The following is a 19,492-nucleotide window of genomic DNA, read 5'->3' on the forward strand; positions in this document are numbered from 1 at the left end:
TCTTTTTATGGCTGAGTAATATTCCATTGTATATATGTGCCACAAAGTGAGAGAGTGGCATGGACATATATACACTACCAAACGTAAAATAGATAGCTAGTGGGAAGCAGCCACATAGCACAGGGAGATCAGCTTGGTGCTTTGTGACCACCTAGAGGAGTGGGATAGGGAGGGTGGGAGGGAGGGAGACGCAAGAGGGAGGAGATATGGGAACATATGTATATGTATAACTGATTCACTTTGTTATAAAGCAGAAACTAACACACCATTGTAAAGCAATTATACTCCAATAAAGATGTTAATAAAAATTAAAAAATAAAATTATGTGTTTACGACAAAACCTTTTTTTAAAAATAAATTTACTTATTTTATTAAAAAAAAAATCAAAATCAGACCATGTCACACCCTTGCTTAAAAATCCCCACCTTGGCTTACAAGGCCCTACTGGCCTGACTCACTCCCAGCTCTCAGCTTTCACCTTTCCCCATTGCCCATCTCACACCCTCTGCTCCAGGCCCCCCGGTCTCCTGAATGCACCCAGAACACACCAAACTCAACCCCACCTCAGGTTCTTTGTACTTGCTGTTTTTATGACCTGGAACACTCTTCCCCCCAGTCCTCCCCTTGGCAGCACCTGCTCGGCCTTCACATCTCAGCTCAAATGTCACCTCCTCAGACAGTCCGTCCCCGACCACCCCGTCTCAAGGTGCCCCCCAGAACCCAGCCCCAGCCACTTCCTACTATGCTCTCCAGTTGTATTTTCTTCTTAGCAATTATTATCTGGAATCATTTATTTGCTTACTTCTCTGTCTCCTCCACCAGCAAGTGGGCTCTGGAGGCCAGGACCATATCTGTCTTGTTTGGCTTGTTCATAACCTGCTCTGAGCACCAGGGACAATCTCTTACATGAAACAGTCAGACAAGGACCCACTGCAGAGCACAAGGAGCTCTACTCAGTACTCTGTAATGGCCTATATGGGAAAAGAATCTAAAAAGGAGTGGATAGATGTATAACTGAGTCACTTTGCTGTACACCTGAAACTAACACAACATTGTAAATCAACTATACTCCAATAAAAATTAAAAAAAAAAAAAAAAGTCAGACAGACAAGGATCCAGGTCTGGCTCCTTCCCATCTCTGACCCTCAGTTTCCTTATCCATAAAATGAGGTAGGAATTCCAAGTGGACCTGCCTCTCAGTTTTTCTTAAGATCATAACAAGAGTCAAAGGACACACTGGTGCCAAACAGCTCATAAACTGCAAAGCACATAGACATGGTCTTTACTCTAAACATCACTTGCTAACATGTCCACAAAAGAGCAGTTTCAGGCCTCAAGCCGCTCTAAGGAAAAGGTCCCACCGTCCCCCCACCACAGAACATTCACCAGCAAATGGGCCCGTTTACAATGCAGTACCACTGAGGAATGCCAGAGGCAGGTGGGCAATTCATGTTGAAAACAGAACCATGGACCCTGCTATCTGTACACCAGGGCACGTGGGAAACCCGCAGTCAGGCTGCACCTGTGGTGGGCCCCGGGGACGCCCCCTCAGGCCACACCCTGAAAACCACAAGCTAAATGCCTCCAGATGGCAAGAAAGAAGGAGCAGGAGAGGGGAGAGCAGAGCTACCAGGAGGGCAGAGACCTGGTGAGCTAGTGGGAGGAAGAAAACAGGAATCGCACAGGCTCCGGCAGCAAGGATGCAGTTTCGCAGCACCATTAAATGAAAACTCCCTGCCAGAAACGCCACCCTAACTATGTCACCCAAAGTAACATCCCCAGCACCAGGCCAAACCAGAGTCACGTGTCTCCTGATACAGCACGCTGAGAAAGACACAGCGTCGCTTTGTGATACTCCTGCCAAAAGTGCCAATCCTGGCTCCACCCTGAGGTCAAATCAGACAAACCCAAACTGAGGGCATTTTACAAAATTACTGGCTTATACTCTTCCAAAATATTAAGGTCATGAAAGACAAAGACAGAATGAGAACTGTTCCAGCTTAAAGGGGACTAAAGAGACACAACAACCAAATACAATCTGGAATCCTGGATTGGATCCTGAGCCAGAAAAAACATTTTTTTTTCTTTGTCTATAAAGGATGTTATTGGAACAATTAGAAATTTTTGAATAGGGTACATTAGGTAACAGAATTGTATTGATTTAACTTCCTGATCTTGATAACTACACTGTGCTTATGTAAGAGGTTATCCTCATTTTTAGAAAATACACACTAAAGAGAAAGGGTAAAGGAGCATCACGTCTGCAAATTATTCCCAAAAAGCTCAGAATGTGATAAAGTAAGTGTGTAAGGATTGTAATATCGGGGAAATCTGGATGAAGGGTGTATGAAGGGAATTCTCTGTACTATTCTTATAACTTTTCTAGAAGTCTAAAATTATGTCAAAATAAGTTTAAAAAGAACACTTCCTGAAAGTGATTGCCTATGGGATGAGGGAGCGGGTCAGGGTGGATAGGGAATTCCTTTTCACTCTATGCCCTCCTGTAGTTTTTAAATATTGCATTGTATGCACATAGCAATTTTTTTTTTCAAGTAGGTAATTAATCTTTTTTAAACCCCTCTGTGATCTTTGACCTGCAAAATCACTTCTAGGAATTTATTTACAAATGAGCAAAGATATATGTCCAAAGTTGTTCCTGTAGTGTTGTTTATAATAATGACAAACTGGAAATAACCCAATTAACCTGCATTAAGGAATGAGTTAAATAAATTACAGCCCATCCACATACAATGGAATACTAAGTAGCTGTTTAAAAGACTGAGGCAGGTCTGTTTGTGCTGAGGTGCAAAGATATAAACATTATAGTTTTAAGTGGTAACGCCAAGTATACAGAATGATCCTATTAAATTTTAGACTGTTTATCAGAAGTTGTGCAACAGGAAGATGGTGTGATGAATTTTCACCAGATTCAATAACTGTGTTTGGGATAACCTAACTCAAATATAGCCTGTGATATTTATAGCTATAAATATGCTTATTACAGATATATATCAAAGGACATGTACCAAGGGGTTAACAGGGTTTTGTTTTTTGTCTTCTTGTGGGTTTTTCTAAAAATTCATTTCTGTGCATTGAACATGGATGACTTTTGTAACTAGAAAAAAAAACACATCTTAGTTTTAAAAGGAAAAAGTAAACATACAGCATATATATAGTGACATGTATGAAATTCACTTGAGGGAGTTGGGGAGGCTCCACAGGCAGGCCAAGGCAATGTGGCCCAAAGCAGGCAGAGCAGCCGGACTGACAGGACCTGCCCCCGTGAAAATGGAATGAAACCACCACACCCACTTAAATGTCACCATGAGACAGAAATAAACTCTCACCTTGTTAAAGCCACTGTTATTTTGGGTCCCTGTTACAAGCAACCAAACCTAGATTTAAATTATATAATTAATAAACATTGCAGCAATAATATTTATTGAGTACCTATTATGTTCCAGGCACCATGTCTAACTGCTTCATACTCATCTCACTTGATCCTTATAAATAATCCAATAGGGTAGGCACTATCGTATCGCCATTTCACAGGTGAGGAGACTGAAGTTCAGAGTGGCTGAATATCTTGTTGAGGTCATCCATCAGGTTTGCAGCTGAGCTCAGATTTGAGCACAGGGAGGTGGCTCCAGAGCTCTTATCATTACCCACTACACCATTCCACCCTTGGGCCATCCAGATGGTGTCCTGCCTCCCTGCACCTTACTCTGGGGCCAGAAGCTCCAATGGCTACAAAGGGCCTCTGACACTCTAAGCTTGGCAAGAGAACCTGGGAGAAGTGATCTACTGCAGGCACAGGGCCATCATGGGGCTCAATTCTCAGCCTGTGAACTCCAAAACCAGAGCTATGAGGCTTCCACAGTCCAAGACAAGAGTTTGAATCCCAGCTCGTACTGACGTTGTTACTCTGGTAGGCAGGTCACTTCTCCTCTCTGAGGCTCAATGTCCTCATCTTCAAAATGGGGAGAACACCACAGCTATGGACTGAATGGTGTCCCTCCAAAATCTGCATGTTGAAGTCCTGACCCTCAATGTAATGGTATTTGCAGATGGGGCCTTTGGGTAGTGATTAGGTTTAGATGAGATCATGAGTGTGGGATCCTCCAGGTAAGGTTAGTGCCCTTATAAGAAAAGACCAGACAGAAAGGATGCCCTCTCTCTCTCATGTGTCTGTAATATTTTGTTATAGCCACCTCAGCTGACTGATACAACCTACCTCCCAGGATTGCGGGGATCAATGTCCCTAAGTCAGGCCAAGGCACCTAGTAGTTGCTCCCTTCCTTTTACTTGGCATCTCACTCTAGAGAGACACACAGCTACAGGGACTTACAGAATATCCACAGATTGGAATGGCAAAAGCAAAAGAAAATGCCCTCTGAGAACAAATGAGAATTACTCATCATTATCCAGAAATCTCTACCCCTTAGCTGGTCAGAGCTTCACCTGGTTTTCCTGCCTCTTTGGCCCCATTTCCCAATCTCCCTCAGGGTCAGTTGCCCTACATCCCATTTCTCAAGCCCCAGTCCCCCTGCCAACTTCTCAAAGCTCTTGTGACTTCTAAAAGGTCCTCATGCCCTGGCCCCACTTTCTCTCCCAGGCCCCATCTAAACATCTCCTCCCCCTTCCATTCTACAGAACAGTCATTCTAAACCACATGCTATTTTATTTTATATCGCTACACCTGCTGTTCCTCCTGCTAGGAATGCACTTCCCACTACCCACTGTCTACCTGGCAAACTCCTACCCATCCTTCAAAACCCAGTTCAGATATCATTGTTCCTGGGACACCTTTGCTGCCCTACCTCCCACTTTGCGTAATATGTCTATGATAGCATTTTATCACAGTATATCCTAAGAATATATACACTCCTGTCTCCCTAAGCAGCCCATGCATTCTAAACTCAAGGTCTGTATTTACTTATTTTTGAACCCCAGAAGCCTCACCCAGGAGTTAGAGGGGGGCCCCCTTATCAGAGGTCATCAGCTAAGTCTGTGCAGACACAAGTTTGTACAGAGAAGCAAAAGCCATTCTAACATGAAAATATTCACTAATGGACTAGAAGAAGTCCCTAGACAAACACTCCAATATTTTTTTCACTATCCCCATGCACTACGTGCTGGGTTTTGTGAGGCAGCGGCTCCCAAGAGACATAAGGGAAATGCGTGGCGAAATGAATGCAGAGCAAAAATGAGGGGTTCCATCAAGTCATGAAAGTGATGCTGGATGACACCATCGGCATATGAGAGTCTAGAAGAGGGACCAGAAAGCAATCGAGGAAGAGAAACTCTACAAGGATGATCACAGGATCGATGGCTCCAAAGAGAATGATCTGAAGATCTAAGGACTAAAAGCATGAGGCAAAACGGAGGGAGCCCTTCATCATTTCTGCCAAAGGGACCTTCTTTATGACTGAAACAGAAAACTACACCAATGTAAAGGGTTGTCAGAAAACTACCCCCAATGAAATCTATATTTGATTCATTCCTTGTCCATTCTAAGAATCAGCATATAGCTTCAACTTTAACCTAAATTTTACAGATTATAAAACAAATGAATCTTATTTTTATGATTTTTGCTTTCAGATTTTGCTTTCAGACTTGTTCATTTTTTCATTTAAGAATCAGCGTACCATTCCAACTGTAACCTAAATTGTGTAGACTATCAGACGGAATACTATTTTCATAATATTTTACTTTAGAAAAAAAACAAATCTTTTTTCCATTATGAACAAGGAAAGAACATTGGCTTCCCTTTTTTAAGATTTTTTATTTTTTTAGGATAACTGTCTGCCAAGTTGAAGAATGATATAAGGCGGGCCAGCATCTCTTGCCCCCTTCAGTGCCAAGACACAGAACCCTCTCTGCCAGGCTGGACCCTGGAGCCTCAGATTCCCCTTTGAGATGTCCCACTGGTCCTGAGCAGTCAGAACCACCAAGGGACCAGACCCCTGGGCTCCCTGCAGGGAGAGGGAAAAGGGAGGGCACGTACTTGTAGACGGCACTGTCCTTCTTGGGGCTGTGCTGGGGCAGGAGGCTGTGTGAGTACTGATGCACACCCAGGTCGTAAAGTGAGGGGAAGTCCTTGCCACAGAGGTGGCAACGGTAGCTCAGCTCCTCCTGGTGGCTCTTGATGTGCTCCAGAAAAGTGTCGAGCTTTGGGAATGTCTGCGCGCAGCTTTTGACCACACACTTGTACACCTTGAGGGAAGAGGCAGGGTCGGTGAGGAAAGGCAGGAGAGCTGCTCCACTGCCACCCCCTGCCCTGTGGCATCCACCTCGAACACTGCTTGTGGAAGACCCAACCGCTGTTTCCCTGCTCCCCTGCTGCTGCAGCCTTGGTCTTATTTTGATTAGAGGGTCCCCTCCTCTCAGCCAGTCACAATGGCCCCATTACCCTCCCTGCAGGCTCTGTGTGGTCTGGGTATGCTTAAGAAAAAATATCCAAAACCTGGAATGATAACATCTTGAAAAGATGTGAAAAGATGACATGACGTCCTTCCAATGTCATGCTAGAATAGTGGCTCTCCAACTTGAGCCTGCATCACGATAACAGATTATCCTACTCCCAGCGAATCTGATTCAGCAGGTCTGGGTGGCCTGAATATGTGCATTCCTACCAAGTGCCCAGGTGATGCTGAAGCTGCTGGGCCAGGGACCTCAATTTGAGAACTGCTGTCTGGCAGGCAGTTAGGTAAAGGCAGTTAAGCCACTGAGGGTCATCTCACCCTCTGGGTGATGTGACTTGTTTTGACTGTTTACTACTGATTAGGACCCAGACTCTAAAGTTAAATGGCAACTTGTAGAAAACTGATCCAATGTAAATGATTTTTCTCATGTAGAAAAGATAACTCCAAAGGTTTTGGTGCCCTGAAGACATTAACCAGATTTGTATCTAACTTAGTAATCTTATTTCAGGATTCCTTTTTTTCACTGACATAGTTATATAAGGGTATAGATATCAGTGTTTCATATCCTCTTTTGACTGGCTTTGTCATCCTCCCAGTTCCCTCATTAATGAGTTAAGTAAAATTCTGACTCATGTTCACTATGTTATTTGTATGAGAATGATGTTTTTTAACATTTTGAAAATTATACTTTGACAAGTAGTACACACTCCTCATAGGGCTGCATGACACACTCAGATACAATTCCACATGCCCTTTCTTCCTAATAAAGTGAACCCTGATTGGTTCAGAGTGGCAAGATGCCAAATCAAGTTAAAACATTTGATCCCCTGGCTCCCTTACATCGAGTGTCAGCCATGTGACTCCTTTCTTGCCAATGATAAGTAGGCAGTAGTCTTTGGGGAAGGAATCACTCCCAGAACAAAAAGGCAAAAGCTTCCTAGGAGAAGTCCCCTCTGTTTTTTGCATTTGTCCTGACTGGAATATAGATGTGATGACTGGAGGTATAGCAGCCATCCTGCAACCTTGAGGATGAAAGCCACATGCTAAAGATGGCAGAGCAGAAAGCCAAGAGAACCCTGCTATATAAGCCCAATGCTACCTACTTATGGACCTCTTGTAATGTGAGAGGATAAAAACCCTAACCAGTAAGCCAGTTATCTATTATTTGCAGCATGACAATGCACTCCTAAATGACAGAGCATATGCACCAGCTCTGACCAATGAGAGGTCTACAGAAGGCTTCTGGGAAAGGTTTCCTTGCTCCTAAAGAAGACACAGAAAATACAAACCCCTTTATGATCACGGATAATACTGTGTTTGATCTTCTGCCTAGGAAGAGTGACTACCATCACAGGACCACAGGCAAACCACCAGCAGGGGACAAGGCCACACCCTGAGATAGTGGAGACAAGAGCTAGAAAGACACAGGGTCCTTGATGCTGGGTTGAGTCAACTGACTGTCTCAGGTCCAGAGCTGCCCTATCTTGGGTTTTCTTGTTATGTGAGATAACAAACTTCCTAATTGTTTAAGCTAGTTTGAGTCAAAGTTTTCTGTGATTTTCCCCCAAAGATATCCTAACTTAACTCCATCAATCTCCCTGCTAAGAATCTATCATAAGGGGACTTCCCTGGTGGTGCAGTGGTTAAGAATCCTCCTGCCAATGCAGGGGACACGGGTTCGATCCCTGGTCTGGGAAGATCCCACATGCCACAGAGCAACTAAGCCTGTGCGCCACAACTACTGAGCCTGCGCACCACAACTACTGAAGCCTGCGCTCCCTAGAGCCCATGCTCCGCAACAAGAGAAGCCACCGCAGTGAGAAGCCCATGCACCGCAACGAAGAGTAACCCCTGCTCGCTGCAACTAGAGAAAGCCCATGCTCAGCAGCGAAGACCCAACACAGCCAAAAGAAAAAAAAAAAAAGAATCTATCATAAGGAAGAAGTCAGAGATGTGGACAAAGATTTGATTACAACAATGTTCACAACAGTTTTGTTTATAATAGCAAAACTCAGGAAGTAACCTAAATGTTCAACAATAGGGAATTTAAAAAAATGTAGCCATTGGGAATTCCCTGGTGGTCCAGTGGTTGGGACTCCACTGCTTCCACTGCAGCGGGTACAGGTTCAATCCTTGGTCAGGGAACTAAGATCCCTCGTGCCACATGGCATGGCCAAAAAAAAAAAAATGTAGCCGTTAAAAATTATGTTTTGTTTTGTTTTTTTAAATAGTGACATGGAGACTTCCCTGGTGGTCCAGTGGTTAAGAATCTGCCTTCCAATGCAGGGGACACGGGTTTGACCCCTGGTCAGGGAACTAACATCCCACACGTGGCGGGGCAACTAAGCCCGCGCGCTGCAACTACTGAGCATGCAAGCCACAGCTAGAGAGCCCGTGTGCTGCAACTACAGAGCCCACGCACTCTGGAGCCCAAGCGCCACAACTAGAGAGAGAAAACCCGCACACCACAACCAGAGAAAAGCCCACTAGAGAGAAGCCACGTGCCGCCACTAAGACCTGACACAGCCAAAAATTAATTAAATAAATAAATATTTTTTAAAAATAGTGACATGAGTAAATGCTCAGAATATAAAATTAGATTCAAAAACAAAAAGCACAAGAAAATTTACACTGAGTGAAAAAAGTCAGTCTCAGAAGGCCACATACTTGACGATTCCACATATACAACATTCTCAAAATGACAAACTTATAAGGACAGAGAACAAATTAATTTTAGTGGTTTCCAGAGGCCAGGGATGTTGATGAGGAGCGTGGGTGTGACTACAAAAACCCAGCACAAGGGAGTCTCTGTGGTGATGGAATCCTTCTGTATCGTGATTGCAGTGGTGACTACTCAAATCTACACAGGTGATAAAATGACATAGAACTATACATACACTTTATATCAAAGTCAGTTTCCTATTTATGATACTGTGCTCTGGTTATGTAAGAAGTAACCATTGAGGGGAACTGACTGAAGGGTATGAGGGACCTCTCTATACCATCTTTGCAACTTCCTGAGAACCTATAATTCTTTAAAAAGTCTTTTAAAAATCTATCTCAGAAAAAAAGCATACTTCAAAATTATATATGTGTACAGATCCCAATTATAATTTTAAAAAAAACAGAAAATCTACAAAACATACTGCATTTTGGGCTGCATTCATGGGAGGACACATTGCAAGGTGGTTAATGACATGGGGTTTGGAGTCAAATCAACCTGGCTTTGAAGCCTGACTCCGTCACTTACTGGCAGTGTGACTTAGGATGGGTCACTTCACCTCTCTGTGCTTCAGTTTCTTCACCTGGATATACTGAAAATGCCTATCTCTAAGGTTGTTATGAGAAGTAAATAAAGTATTGAATGTAAGGCACTTAGCAGAATACCCAGCATATAATAAATAGTAAATATTAACCTAAACATTCTTCAGACTTTTCTGAATTTTCTAATCTTACATTGGGTATATGATACTTTTATAAGGAGGAAAATAACTAATAAAGATTATTTAAAAAAAATAAAGACTGGAATAGAGTTACCATATAACCCAGCAATTCCACCCCTAGGTTTATACCCAAGAGAATTGAAAACATATGTTCATACAAAAACTTGTACACAAATGTCCACAAAAGTATCAGTCATAAAAGCCAAAAAGTAGAAACAACCTAAATGTCTATCAACTGATAAAAGGATATTCAAAATGTGCTATATCCATACAACAGAATATTATTCGGCAATAAAAAGGAATAAAGTACTGATACATGTTACAACACAAACGAAAACATTATCTCAAAAGACCACGTACTATATGATTCCATTATTAAATGTCCAGAACAGGTAAATCCATAGTCAGAAAACGGATCAGTGGTTGCCTGGGGCTGGGAGTAGGGGGGTGTGACTACTAACAGGTATAAAGTTTCCAGGGTGATAAAAATGTTCTAGAATTAGTGTGGTGATGGCTGTGTAACATTATGAATAGATTAAAAACTATTAAAGTGTACACTTTAAAAGGGTGAATTTTATGGTATATGAACTATGCCTCAATGGAAAAAAAAAAAGGCTGTAGTCTTAAATCCCCATAGGTAGGTTTTTAGACCCTAGGTCTTCTCAGAGGAGTAAGGATGCTTCCTGTGTCTGGTCCCTTCATTATACGACCCTTGAGAGGTGGGCTTCCTCCCCTGGGCAAGCACCATAACCACCCAGTAAGCTGGCCCCACCCAGGCAGAACAGACGAGGAAGCTTGGTCCATCATGGTCACATGGTAGCTCAGAGCAGCCGAGGCCCACTCCTGTCCCTTTCTAGGCAGCACCAGTCAAGGCTCACGACTAGAGTCGGTGTTGCCCGCCCACCCCGACCCCTGCTCCCCGCCACCCACTTACCTGCTCATTCTTATGCTGGGTCATGTGGGACTTGAGCTGGAAGTAGGTACTGAACTTGCTGGGGCAGAACTGGCACAGGTAGGAGCTATCGATGAGGACCACCTGCTTGGCCTCCAGCTTGTCCCCCTCCTCCTCGCCTGCTGTGGGCAAGGCCTGGGGCTGCGGGGCACTCGACAGGGTCTGGCCCAACCCTATGGAGAAAGCCAGGGAGGGAAGTCACTGAGAAAGGCAGAGGGAGAGCCAGGACAGAGCCACGCCCCTCGGGAAGGACTCCCAGGGCACCTCCTGCGGGCTCCCCGGCATTCACCCCGCCACCTCCCACGAGCTCGGGGTTGGACGCCGTACCCGAGGCCCTGCACTCACACTCAGCTGGTGCACACAGACACAGCCACCCCAGGGGCCAACGCACTGAATGCTTACATTCCAGAAGAGCTATGCCTCAAGTCTCCCCTCGCAGGCCTTCCCCTTGGACACGCTAGACCTCTCCGTGGTTGCTAACAACACTGACTGCCACCCCCAGCCGTACTCACAATGCCTCCCAGCTCCTTGTTCCAATTATAAGCATTTGTTTAGTTGTCCTTCCCTCACTCTCCCTGAGGATGGGGGCCTCTGACCTCATGTCCGTAGGCCCAGTGGCCTGGCACACAGTAGGCCTCCCTCCAAATGTTTGCTCAATGGTAGACCCTCTGGTGCCAGGCACTGTAGGAGTTTTGAAAGAAATGGTTTTTTCTCTAGAGCTCACAAGAACTCAGAGGGCACACATAGAATGGCTAAACAACGCAGGAGGGTAGTTCCAACTGGCAGGTCATGTAAAAGTGGGCATATGTTGCTTGCACATTGGCTGCCTGTGGCTGGCGCTGCTCACCCCCAGGGCTGCATAGTGAGGCTCCAGCCAGACACAGCCCAATGGCCACTTCTACCCACCTGTGCTATCCTCATCCTCCTGCCTGCTGGGGTTCAGGGCCATGACCTGTACAGTCACAGAGTTGCGAGAAACGGTGCCACCGCTGCGTCCTGGAGGCCACACCTTGTGGGTCTGCATGTGTTTCTTGACATTAGACTTCTGGGCAAAGGCACGGCCACATGCAATGCACTGGAAGGGCTTCTCACCAGTGTGGCTGCAGACACAAGGCTTGTCAGCACCCGCGTGTCGGAACGGGACTGTGGCCTCAGCCCGGGAGCTCACAGCCACCAGGAAGGCCCAGGCAGAGCGTCCAGATGCTGCTGGCCACCATCCTGACAGCATGAGGACAAGCCGTCTTGCTGAGGCAGGCAGACCAGAGACAGACAGACCCTGGGCTCTTGGTGACATTAACTGAGCTGCTGAATCAACCAGCCCTGGAGCTGACCTTCTCTGTGGCCATCTCACATTGTGAGAGAAAACATTTCCTAATTGTTTAAATAGGGATCTCTGGTTTTTGAAGGAGAAGACATCCTAGCTGTCACAGCACAGCACTTGTACCATTATTTAACATTTTCCTTCAAATCAATGTACTTTTTAAAAACTTAATAATTTAAAGTGAAGTTTCCTGTTGTTATTATATATGGAAAACCACTTATAAATACAAAGTAACAAAAAAATGCAATTATTAAGATCTATAGGTGCACCATCCAGTAAGATAGACACAAACCACATGGAACTATTTAAACTTATTAAAATAAAATAAAGTTAAAAGCTCAGTTTCTCAGTCATACTAGCTACATTTCAAGTACTCAGTAGCCATATGCTTACTGGCTACCCTATGGACAGTGGCTATTGGGGCCTTTCCTTCTTTGCAGAAAGTTCTATTGACACACACTAGTGTAGACCAGTGGTTTTCAAGAGAGATTGACTTTGCTCTCCCGGGGACATTTGGCAATGTTTGGAGACATTTTTGGTTGTCACAGCTGAGGAGTGAGGGGTGCTACTGGCATCTAATGGTTAGAGGTCAGGGATGCTGCTAAACATTCTACCAAGCCCCAGGCAGCCCCCAGAGAAAAGCATGATGTGATCTAAAACATCTCAATAGGCTGGTAGACCCTGGTCTAGAGAGAAGCTGCTGCATGCCGTGGTTGGAATCTCAGGCTCTCTCTCTCTCTCTGTTATAAAAGATGAACAAGTATGTGAGAGGCATTAAAGACAGACTACACCAAACTGAGGCTTTCTCCTTTGCCTGAAAGAAATTGAAAAAATAATTTTCTCACTATGTCTTTCAAGTCTTTTCAACACCAATATCCATAAACCACCTAAAATCATCTCATGTCCCAATGTGCCACTCTGTGGGAAACACTGAACAAGTCCACCCCTCCACTTCACAATGGAAAACCTGAGGCCCAGAGGGGCTCCTTGCAGGTTCTTGGGACAAGGGGTGTCAAGGTTAGTGAGCAGAGAGCTTGTAGAGGCATATTCACACAGCATGGCTGTCCTCGAGGTCAGCCCTTTCTGCAGAAGTGAGACTGAGACATGCCTCCCACCCACAAAGCCCCTGTCCATTCAAGTAAATTCCTCCCCCACCTCAGCCCACTTGGACCTTCCCCATCACAGCAGGCAGGCCCCACAGATCCTTCCCACTGCCCCTGAGAAAGAAAAGGGAAAAATCATCCTGAGCTGGACTGAAGGTCTGAGAACCATGACAGACCAGATGGGGTCTTGGTCACCACCCAGACCAAGGGGCTGAGAAAGGAGCATCGCTTCCACGTGAATCCCTCAGCCTACCTCCCCCCAGGAAACGCCTGCCACACCATGCCTGGGTACCTTCGGATGTGCTGCTGCAGGTCGAAGTTTTTGGTGAATGACTTGTCACAATACGAGCACTTGAGTTTCTGAGCCTTTGGCTTCCCTGCAGCTGACAAAAAAAAAAAGACAAAGAGGGAAGAAGGGGATGGTGAGCCTGAGGACAGAACTGAAGGTGCCAAGGGCAGCTTCCAGCCACTCTACCCCCTGGACTTGGGGCCAGACAGCTCAGACCCTGGGAGGTCTACACCCATGGACAGGCAGGGGAAGAAGCACAGGTGAGTCTCTCACAGTGCCTGGGGGAGAAAAGCCCAGGACACGCTCTGGCTGGGAGAGTAGAGCAAACCCCTCAAAGGCTCCCTTCTGCCCTAGGATAAAATTCAACCTCTCTGCTGTGGCCTATGGGGCTCTGCATCCTCTACTTCCTTCCAACCTCATCATTCTTACCATCCAGCTGCAGCGGACTCCTTGCTAACCTTGAAAGACTTTAAACATGGTCCCACCTCAGGGCCTTTGCACCCGCTGTTCCCCCTTCCCTAAAATGCTTGTCCCTCAGATAGTCACAAGACTGTTTCCTTCTCATCCCAGACATATAGGCAGCATCATTTTCCAGCCTCTCCCCAGTACTCTCATAGTACTCTGTTAATCTCCTTCCTAGGGTGACCCATAAATATTTATTTATTCCCTGTCTCTCCCATTAAACTGTGAATAATTAAGGGTAAGGAAATCATGACCCAAGATGCTAGATTTCCAGTTTGTTTGTTTTAATATTTATTTAATTTATTTACTTGGCTGCACCAGGTCTTAGGTGTGGCATGCGGGATCTTCTTTGTGGCATTTGGGATCTTTAGGTGCGGCATGCGAACTCGTAGTTGTGACATGTGGGATCTAGTTCCCTGAGCAGGGATGGAACCCAGTCCCCCTGCATTGGGAGTGTGGAGTCTTAGCCACGGGACCACCAGGCAAGTCCCTAGATTTCCAGTTTTTGACACCAAGCCTAGCACACAGATGCTCAACACGTTTGTGAAAGGAAGGAAGGTTGACTGAAACCCCCTGAAGAATTCTGAATTCCTCTGCCTTTCCCCACTACCACCACTTTTTGACATTGCCCCTAACCCCATGCTTACCATCTCCAAAGGGGTGGCAGACATCACTGCTTGTCTGCCTATTAACCACTCACCCTTTCTTCTTTCTTCATAAATCCCCTACATAATGGGAACATCAATGTTCCTAGCAAAAGAGACATTTCCCAGCTTCCTTTGCAACTAGATATGGTCAAGTGACTAAGTGTTGACCAATGAGAGGTAAGCAAAAGCATCATGCAGAACGTCTGGGAGTGGGAGATGCCTCTTTTATCCTTACTTCCTGGAATATGAAATTGATGACTGGATCTCCAGCAGCCATTTTACATGGTGAGGCACCCTGAGAACAAAAGCCATGTTCTAGGGATGGCAGAGCAGAAAGATAGAAGAAATGTGGGTACCTGGTAATTATATAGGCACACGATCTCCAGATTGCCTGCCTCTGGACTTAGTTCGCACAGAACAACAAAATTGTATCATTTTGAAGTCACTCTTATTTTGGATTTTCCATTACATGCAACCAAACGTAATCCTAACTATCACAAAAGGGAAGACTGGAACTAAGCAGCCTGTGGATAGGCCCACGCTGAGGAAAGATGCCATGGCAGGCTGTGGGCCCACCTTCTGGGAGTCCACTGGAACCTTTGGTCCGTCGGGTCTTCAGCGATGGTGGGGAGTCAAAGGTGGCCACTGCGCCCCTGGTGGCGCTGGTCATGGGGGCAGCAGGGTTTGGTCCTTTCGGTTTGAATCCTTGTTTGCCGGGGCTGTACACCTGGGGGGTGGGGTATACTGGAGCCTCCACACACTGGTTTGGCACCTATAAGTACAGAACAGTCAGGGAGAGTGCCCTGGGAAGGGAGGGGAAGACCTGCCCCAGCCAGTGGGACCCTCACTGTGTCCCTGGCTGATCTTAGCCACCCCCAATCTACATCACCATCCTAACTCTTCCACCTTGCTCAGTCACCCCAGTCACTCCCAAGAACTTCATGATGCCAGCAGGCTAGAAGGAGCTTTGGAAGCAGGCTGCCTGGGTTCAAATCCTGACTCTGCCACTTAACATTTAACTGACCTTGGGCAAGTCTTTTAAACTTCTGTCTCAGCTTCCACATCTGTAAAATGGGGCTAATCATAGCACCCCTCTCACGGGGTTATGAGGATTAAACGAGTTAACAAGTAAAGAGCTTAAAACAGTGCCTGGCATATAGTAAGCACCCAATCAACATTAGCTGTTGTGATTGCCATTATTATTAGTAGTAGTAGTTTGCTTGCACAGGAGAACTAGGAAGTCAGAAGGGTCTATGCCCTCACCAGCAACTCCACTTCTTAACCGACTCCACCTGATGCCACACCAGCACACATCCCTCGGCCAAGAATTGACACTGAAGCCACAAGAAAATTACCAAATGAATTCTGAGCCACCCAAACTCAGTGACCACTAAGCTTACATCATGACACTGGGGTGTGAAGAATTCATTTACTCATTCATCTATTCAGCATTCATTGGTCTTCCTGGGCTAGCCTATCCAAAATTCCATTTCCTATCCTTCTCTGCTTTATTTTTCTCCTTAGACATATCATTATCTAATAAATTGTACATTTTACTTACTTATCTTGTCTATTATCTGCCTAGTTTCGTGAAGGCAGGGACTTTTGCTTTGCTTTTGTTTCTTCCTCTATTCCCAGGCCTAGAGCAATGCTTGGCACAGGGTGGGGACTCAATAAATATTTGTTGAATGAATGAACTCATTTACGTACGTATTGGGCATCTAATATGGCACCAGTAGGTGCTTCTGCCGGGTCTTGTCTGTCGGGCCTTGGAACCATTCCTACACCTGCCCATGCTCTCTCCTGAAATGTAAAGGTGGGAAGTTGGGAACCACATTCCCAAGCATCCTTGCCAGCACAGTTCTGAACACAGATTAAGTTCTGCCCATGAGAAACATCTGCATGAGATTTGGAAGGCAGAAGGGAGGTAGAAACCATTCTCCTCCGGCAGCTGTGCTGGGAGATAGGTGGGTTTGCAGTCATGAGTTTCGGAGTGGCTGGCTGAGCCCTACATTCCCCTCCTGACCACTAGCCCCAAGGACAGCAGTGCAGCTGGAACCTCAGCAACAGAATCCTACAGTTTCCTCACCTCTGGGTACAGCAGCAGTGTCCTGGTTCTAAGGGCCAAGGAACACCAGCGACCCTGAAAATGAGTGGTGCTCAACAACCCAGACTTTTGCTCCTCCAGCCCTTCATCAGCTTTGTAAGCACCCAATTTCCTGTATTAAATCCCTTTGCCAGAAATACCTAGAGTGGTTTCAATTTTCCTGACCAATATGCAACTCAATAAATATTTGTCACAGTGAATGAATTCACTCATCGTTCAAGTCATTACTGAGCAATTACATGACTGCCACTGGGTTAGTTCTCATTATCCTCGCAGCTCTGCAAGGGGAGTTCCCATTCTAGAGGAAAGGAAACTGAGGTCAGAGGACCCTATTTCAGATACCTACTGTAGGTGTACCACAGGCCAGGCACGCTGCCAGGTGCTAAGGATGCAAAATCAAAGATGACTCAGGGGGCTTCCCTGGTGGCGCAGTGGTTGACAGTCCACCTGCTGATGCAGGGGACATGGGTTCGTGCCCCAGTCCGGGAAGATCCCACATGCTGTGGAGCGGCTGGGCCTGTAAGCCATGGCCGCTGAGCCTGCGCGTCCGGAGCCTGTGCTCCGCAACGGGAGACACCACAACAGTGAGAGGTCCGCGTACCGCAAAAAAAAAGGCTCAGGCTCTGTCCTCAAAGAGCACCCTCGTCTACATGGAAAATAAACAATGGCAGCTACCCCTATGCTGGCCCCCTCTGCCTATGAGACCACCACCATCCTCTCAGCATCTCACTGACTTAATTTTTTTTTTTTTAATTGAACAAGGTCCTTTTGCGTTATTCTCCCAGGCTAGGGAAAATCCCCCTGCAGGCTCTTATAACATCACATGGCTGGTGGAGGAATTTTCCCACTGGTCTAGTTCTCTTTCCATATAAATGCTACCTTACATGGAATGTCTATATGGCTGGATTCTAGACTGAGTCTGAGATAATGTGACCTCAAGTGCAGGTAGTCTCTTTCTATCGTAACCATGCCCCCCAGCACTGGCGTCTGGCATGGTTCTGAACTCTTAGTGCCTTGAGAGTAGACTGCTTGTAGCTCAGAGCTCTTTAGCCGGGAATTAATATGGTACATATGGAACAGGCACACCTCAGAGTTATTGTGGGTTCAGTTACAGACCACTGCAATAAAGCGAATATCGCAATAAAGCAAGTCACACAAAAATTTTGATTTCCCAGTGCATATAAAAGTTATGCTTACACTATCCTGTAACCTGTTAAGTATGCAACAGCATTATATCTAAAAAAATATATATATACCTTAATTTTAAAAATTTTTTGACTTTATTGCTAAAAAATGCTAACCATCACCCCGTGCCTTCAGCGAGTCATAGTAATAACATCAAAGATCACAGATCACCATGACAAATATAATAATAATGAAAAAGTTTGAAATATTGCAAGGATTACCAAAATGTGACACAGAGACATGGAGTGAGCAAATGCTGTTGGAAAAATGGCGCTGACAGACTTGCTTGACACAGGGTTGCCACAGACCTTCAATTTGTAAAAAAAAAAGCACAATATCTACAAAGTACAATAAAACAAGGTATGCCTGTACACTGACTCAATGGCCTCAGTTCTTTACCTCTTCTAGTAGCCAGGCCCTTTACAGTGTGACTTGCAGCTTTTCCCATCAAGAGGGGGCACCTATTTCCCTACTTCTTAAATCTAAGCTGGCCTTGTGACCTGCTTTGACCAACGGAAGTGACACTGTATCACCTACAAGCCTAAGCCTCAAGAAGTCTTGAGCATTTCTGCTTGCATTACTGCACGTCCACCACTGTGGTGAGAACAGGCCTGGCTAAACTGCTGGAGGATGAAAGATGCATGCAGCAGAGCCGGGTCACCCCACCAGACTTATCCCACACCGGGCCGTTCTAGAGCAGCGGATGCCAGCCAACCTCCAGACATGTGGGAGAACCCAGCCAAGATCAGCAGTTGCCAAGCTGACAACCATAGACGTGAGAAAAATAAACACTTTTTCCTATATACCACTGAGGTTTGGTGGATATTTCTTACAAGGCTATAGCTAACCAATATACCTAGCTTGTTAAAAAATGAGACACTCACATATGTAATTTTTTGGAATCCTTTCCCCAAAAGGCAGGTATTCTCTTGACTGTCCTGAGCATTCCCTGAGGGCAGCTTGTATTTCTGCTACAACCTCTACTTCACTCCAGTTTCTCGTGGTTTGCATTTTACATTTACACGTGTAATGGCTCGATCTGGTTTTGCCCTCCACGGTATCTCTAGCAGTGTCTGGCACACAGCTGGTGTTCAGAAAAGGTTCAGGTTACCCATGATGACCATGACCAGTTTCTCCCCCTTCACCCCAAGCCCCAGCGTCTGCTCACCTCCAAGGGTGGGTAGGGCTGCATTCCCAATGCCTGGATCTCCACCGTTCCACTCCCAGTCAGGGGTGCTGTGGCACTATACACCTCCACCACGCCATTCCCGCCAGGGTTGGGACGTCCAGGGGGACCCAGGCTCTGGGATGGGGGTGGTGGAGGCTGGGGGGGTGGAGGTGGAGGCAGTGGTGGAGGGGGTGGAGGAGGAGGTGGAGGCTGGGTGAGGTAGCTCGGCGCGGAATGCATGTTCAGGCTACTCTGAAATCAGAAGAGAAAATTAAAGTGTCACAGCCTCTTGATACCAGCTGTCTGATTTATCAGTGGGGAAGGACATTTGCCTTAGCCAGCCATGCGGAAAGAACAGCCACTCATAGGCAGCTCAGAGGACGGGGCTGA

At 45.9% G+C, this 19,492-nt stretch overlaps 1 protein-coding gene across 9 annotated transcripts in view; it reads right to left on the reverse strand.

The window, feature by feature from the left end:
• ZNF341 (zinc finger protein 341) overlaps window positions 1-19,492 on the reverse strand; it is a 43,727-nt gene that overhangs the window by 9,749 nt on the left and 14,486 nt on the right. For 5 of the 9 annotated variants that reach the window (XM_029221196.1, XM_029221194.1, XM_029221198.1 and 2 more), the window contains 6 exons: window positions 19,103-19,354; window positions 15,219-15,414; window positions 13,537-13,627; window positions 11,727-11,920; window positions 10,803-10,993; window positions 6,008-6,216 (listed from right to left, as the gene is read on the reverse strand). In XM_029221196.1, coding sequence (XP_029077029.1) covers window positions 6,008-6,216; window positions 10,803-10,993; window positions 11,727-11,920; window positions 13,537-13,627; window positions 15,219-15,414; window positions 19,103-19,354 — 1,133 coding nt within the window. The remainder of the gene's footprint in view (window positions 1-6,007; window positions 6,217-10,802; window positions 10,994-11,726; window positions 11,921-13,536; window positions 13,628-15,218; window positions 15,415-19,102; window positions 19,355-19,492) is intronic. The other 4 variants (XM_029221200.1, XM_029221202.1, XM_029221201.1 and 1 more) reach the window with 2 other exon arrangements.

Source organism: Monodon monoceros, unplaced genomic scaffold (assembly GCF_005190385.1).
Source record: "Monodon monoceros isolate NGI ecotype Baffin Bay Population unplaced genomic scaffold, NGI_Narwhal_1 Super_Scaffold_13, whole genome shotgun sequence".
Lineage (NCBI taxonomy): Eukaryota > Metazoa > Chordata > Mammalia > Artiodactyla > Monodontidae > Monodon > Monodon monoceros.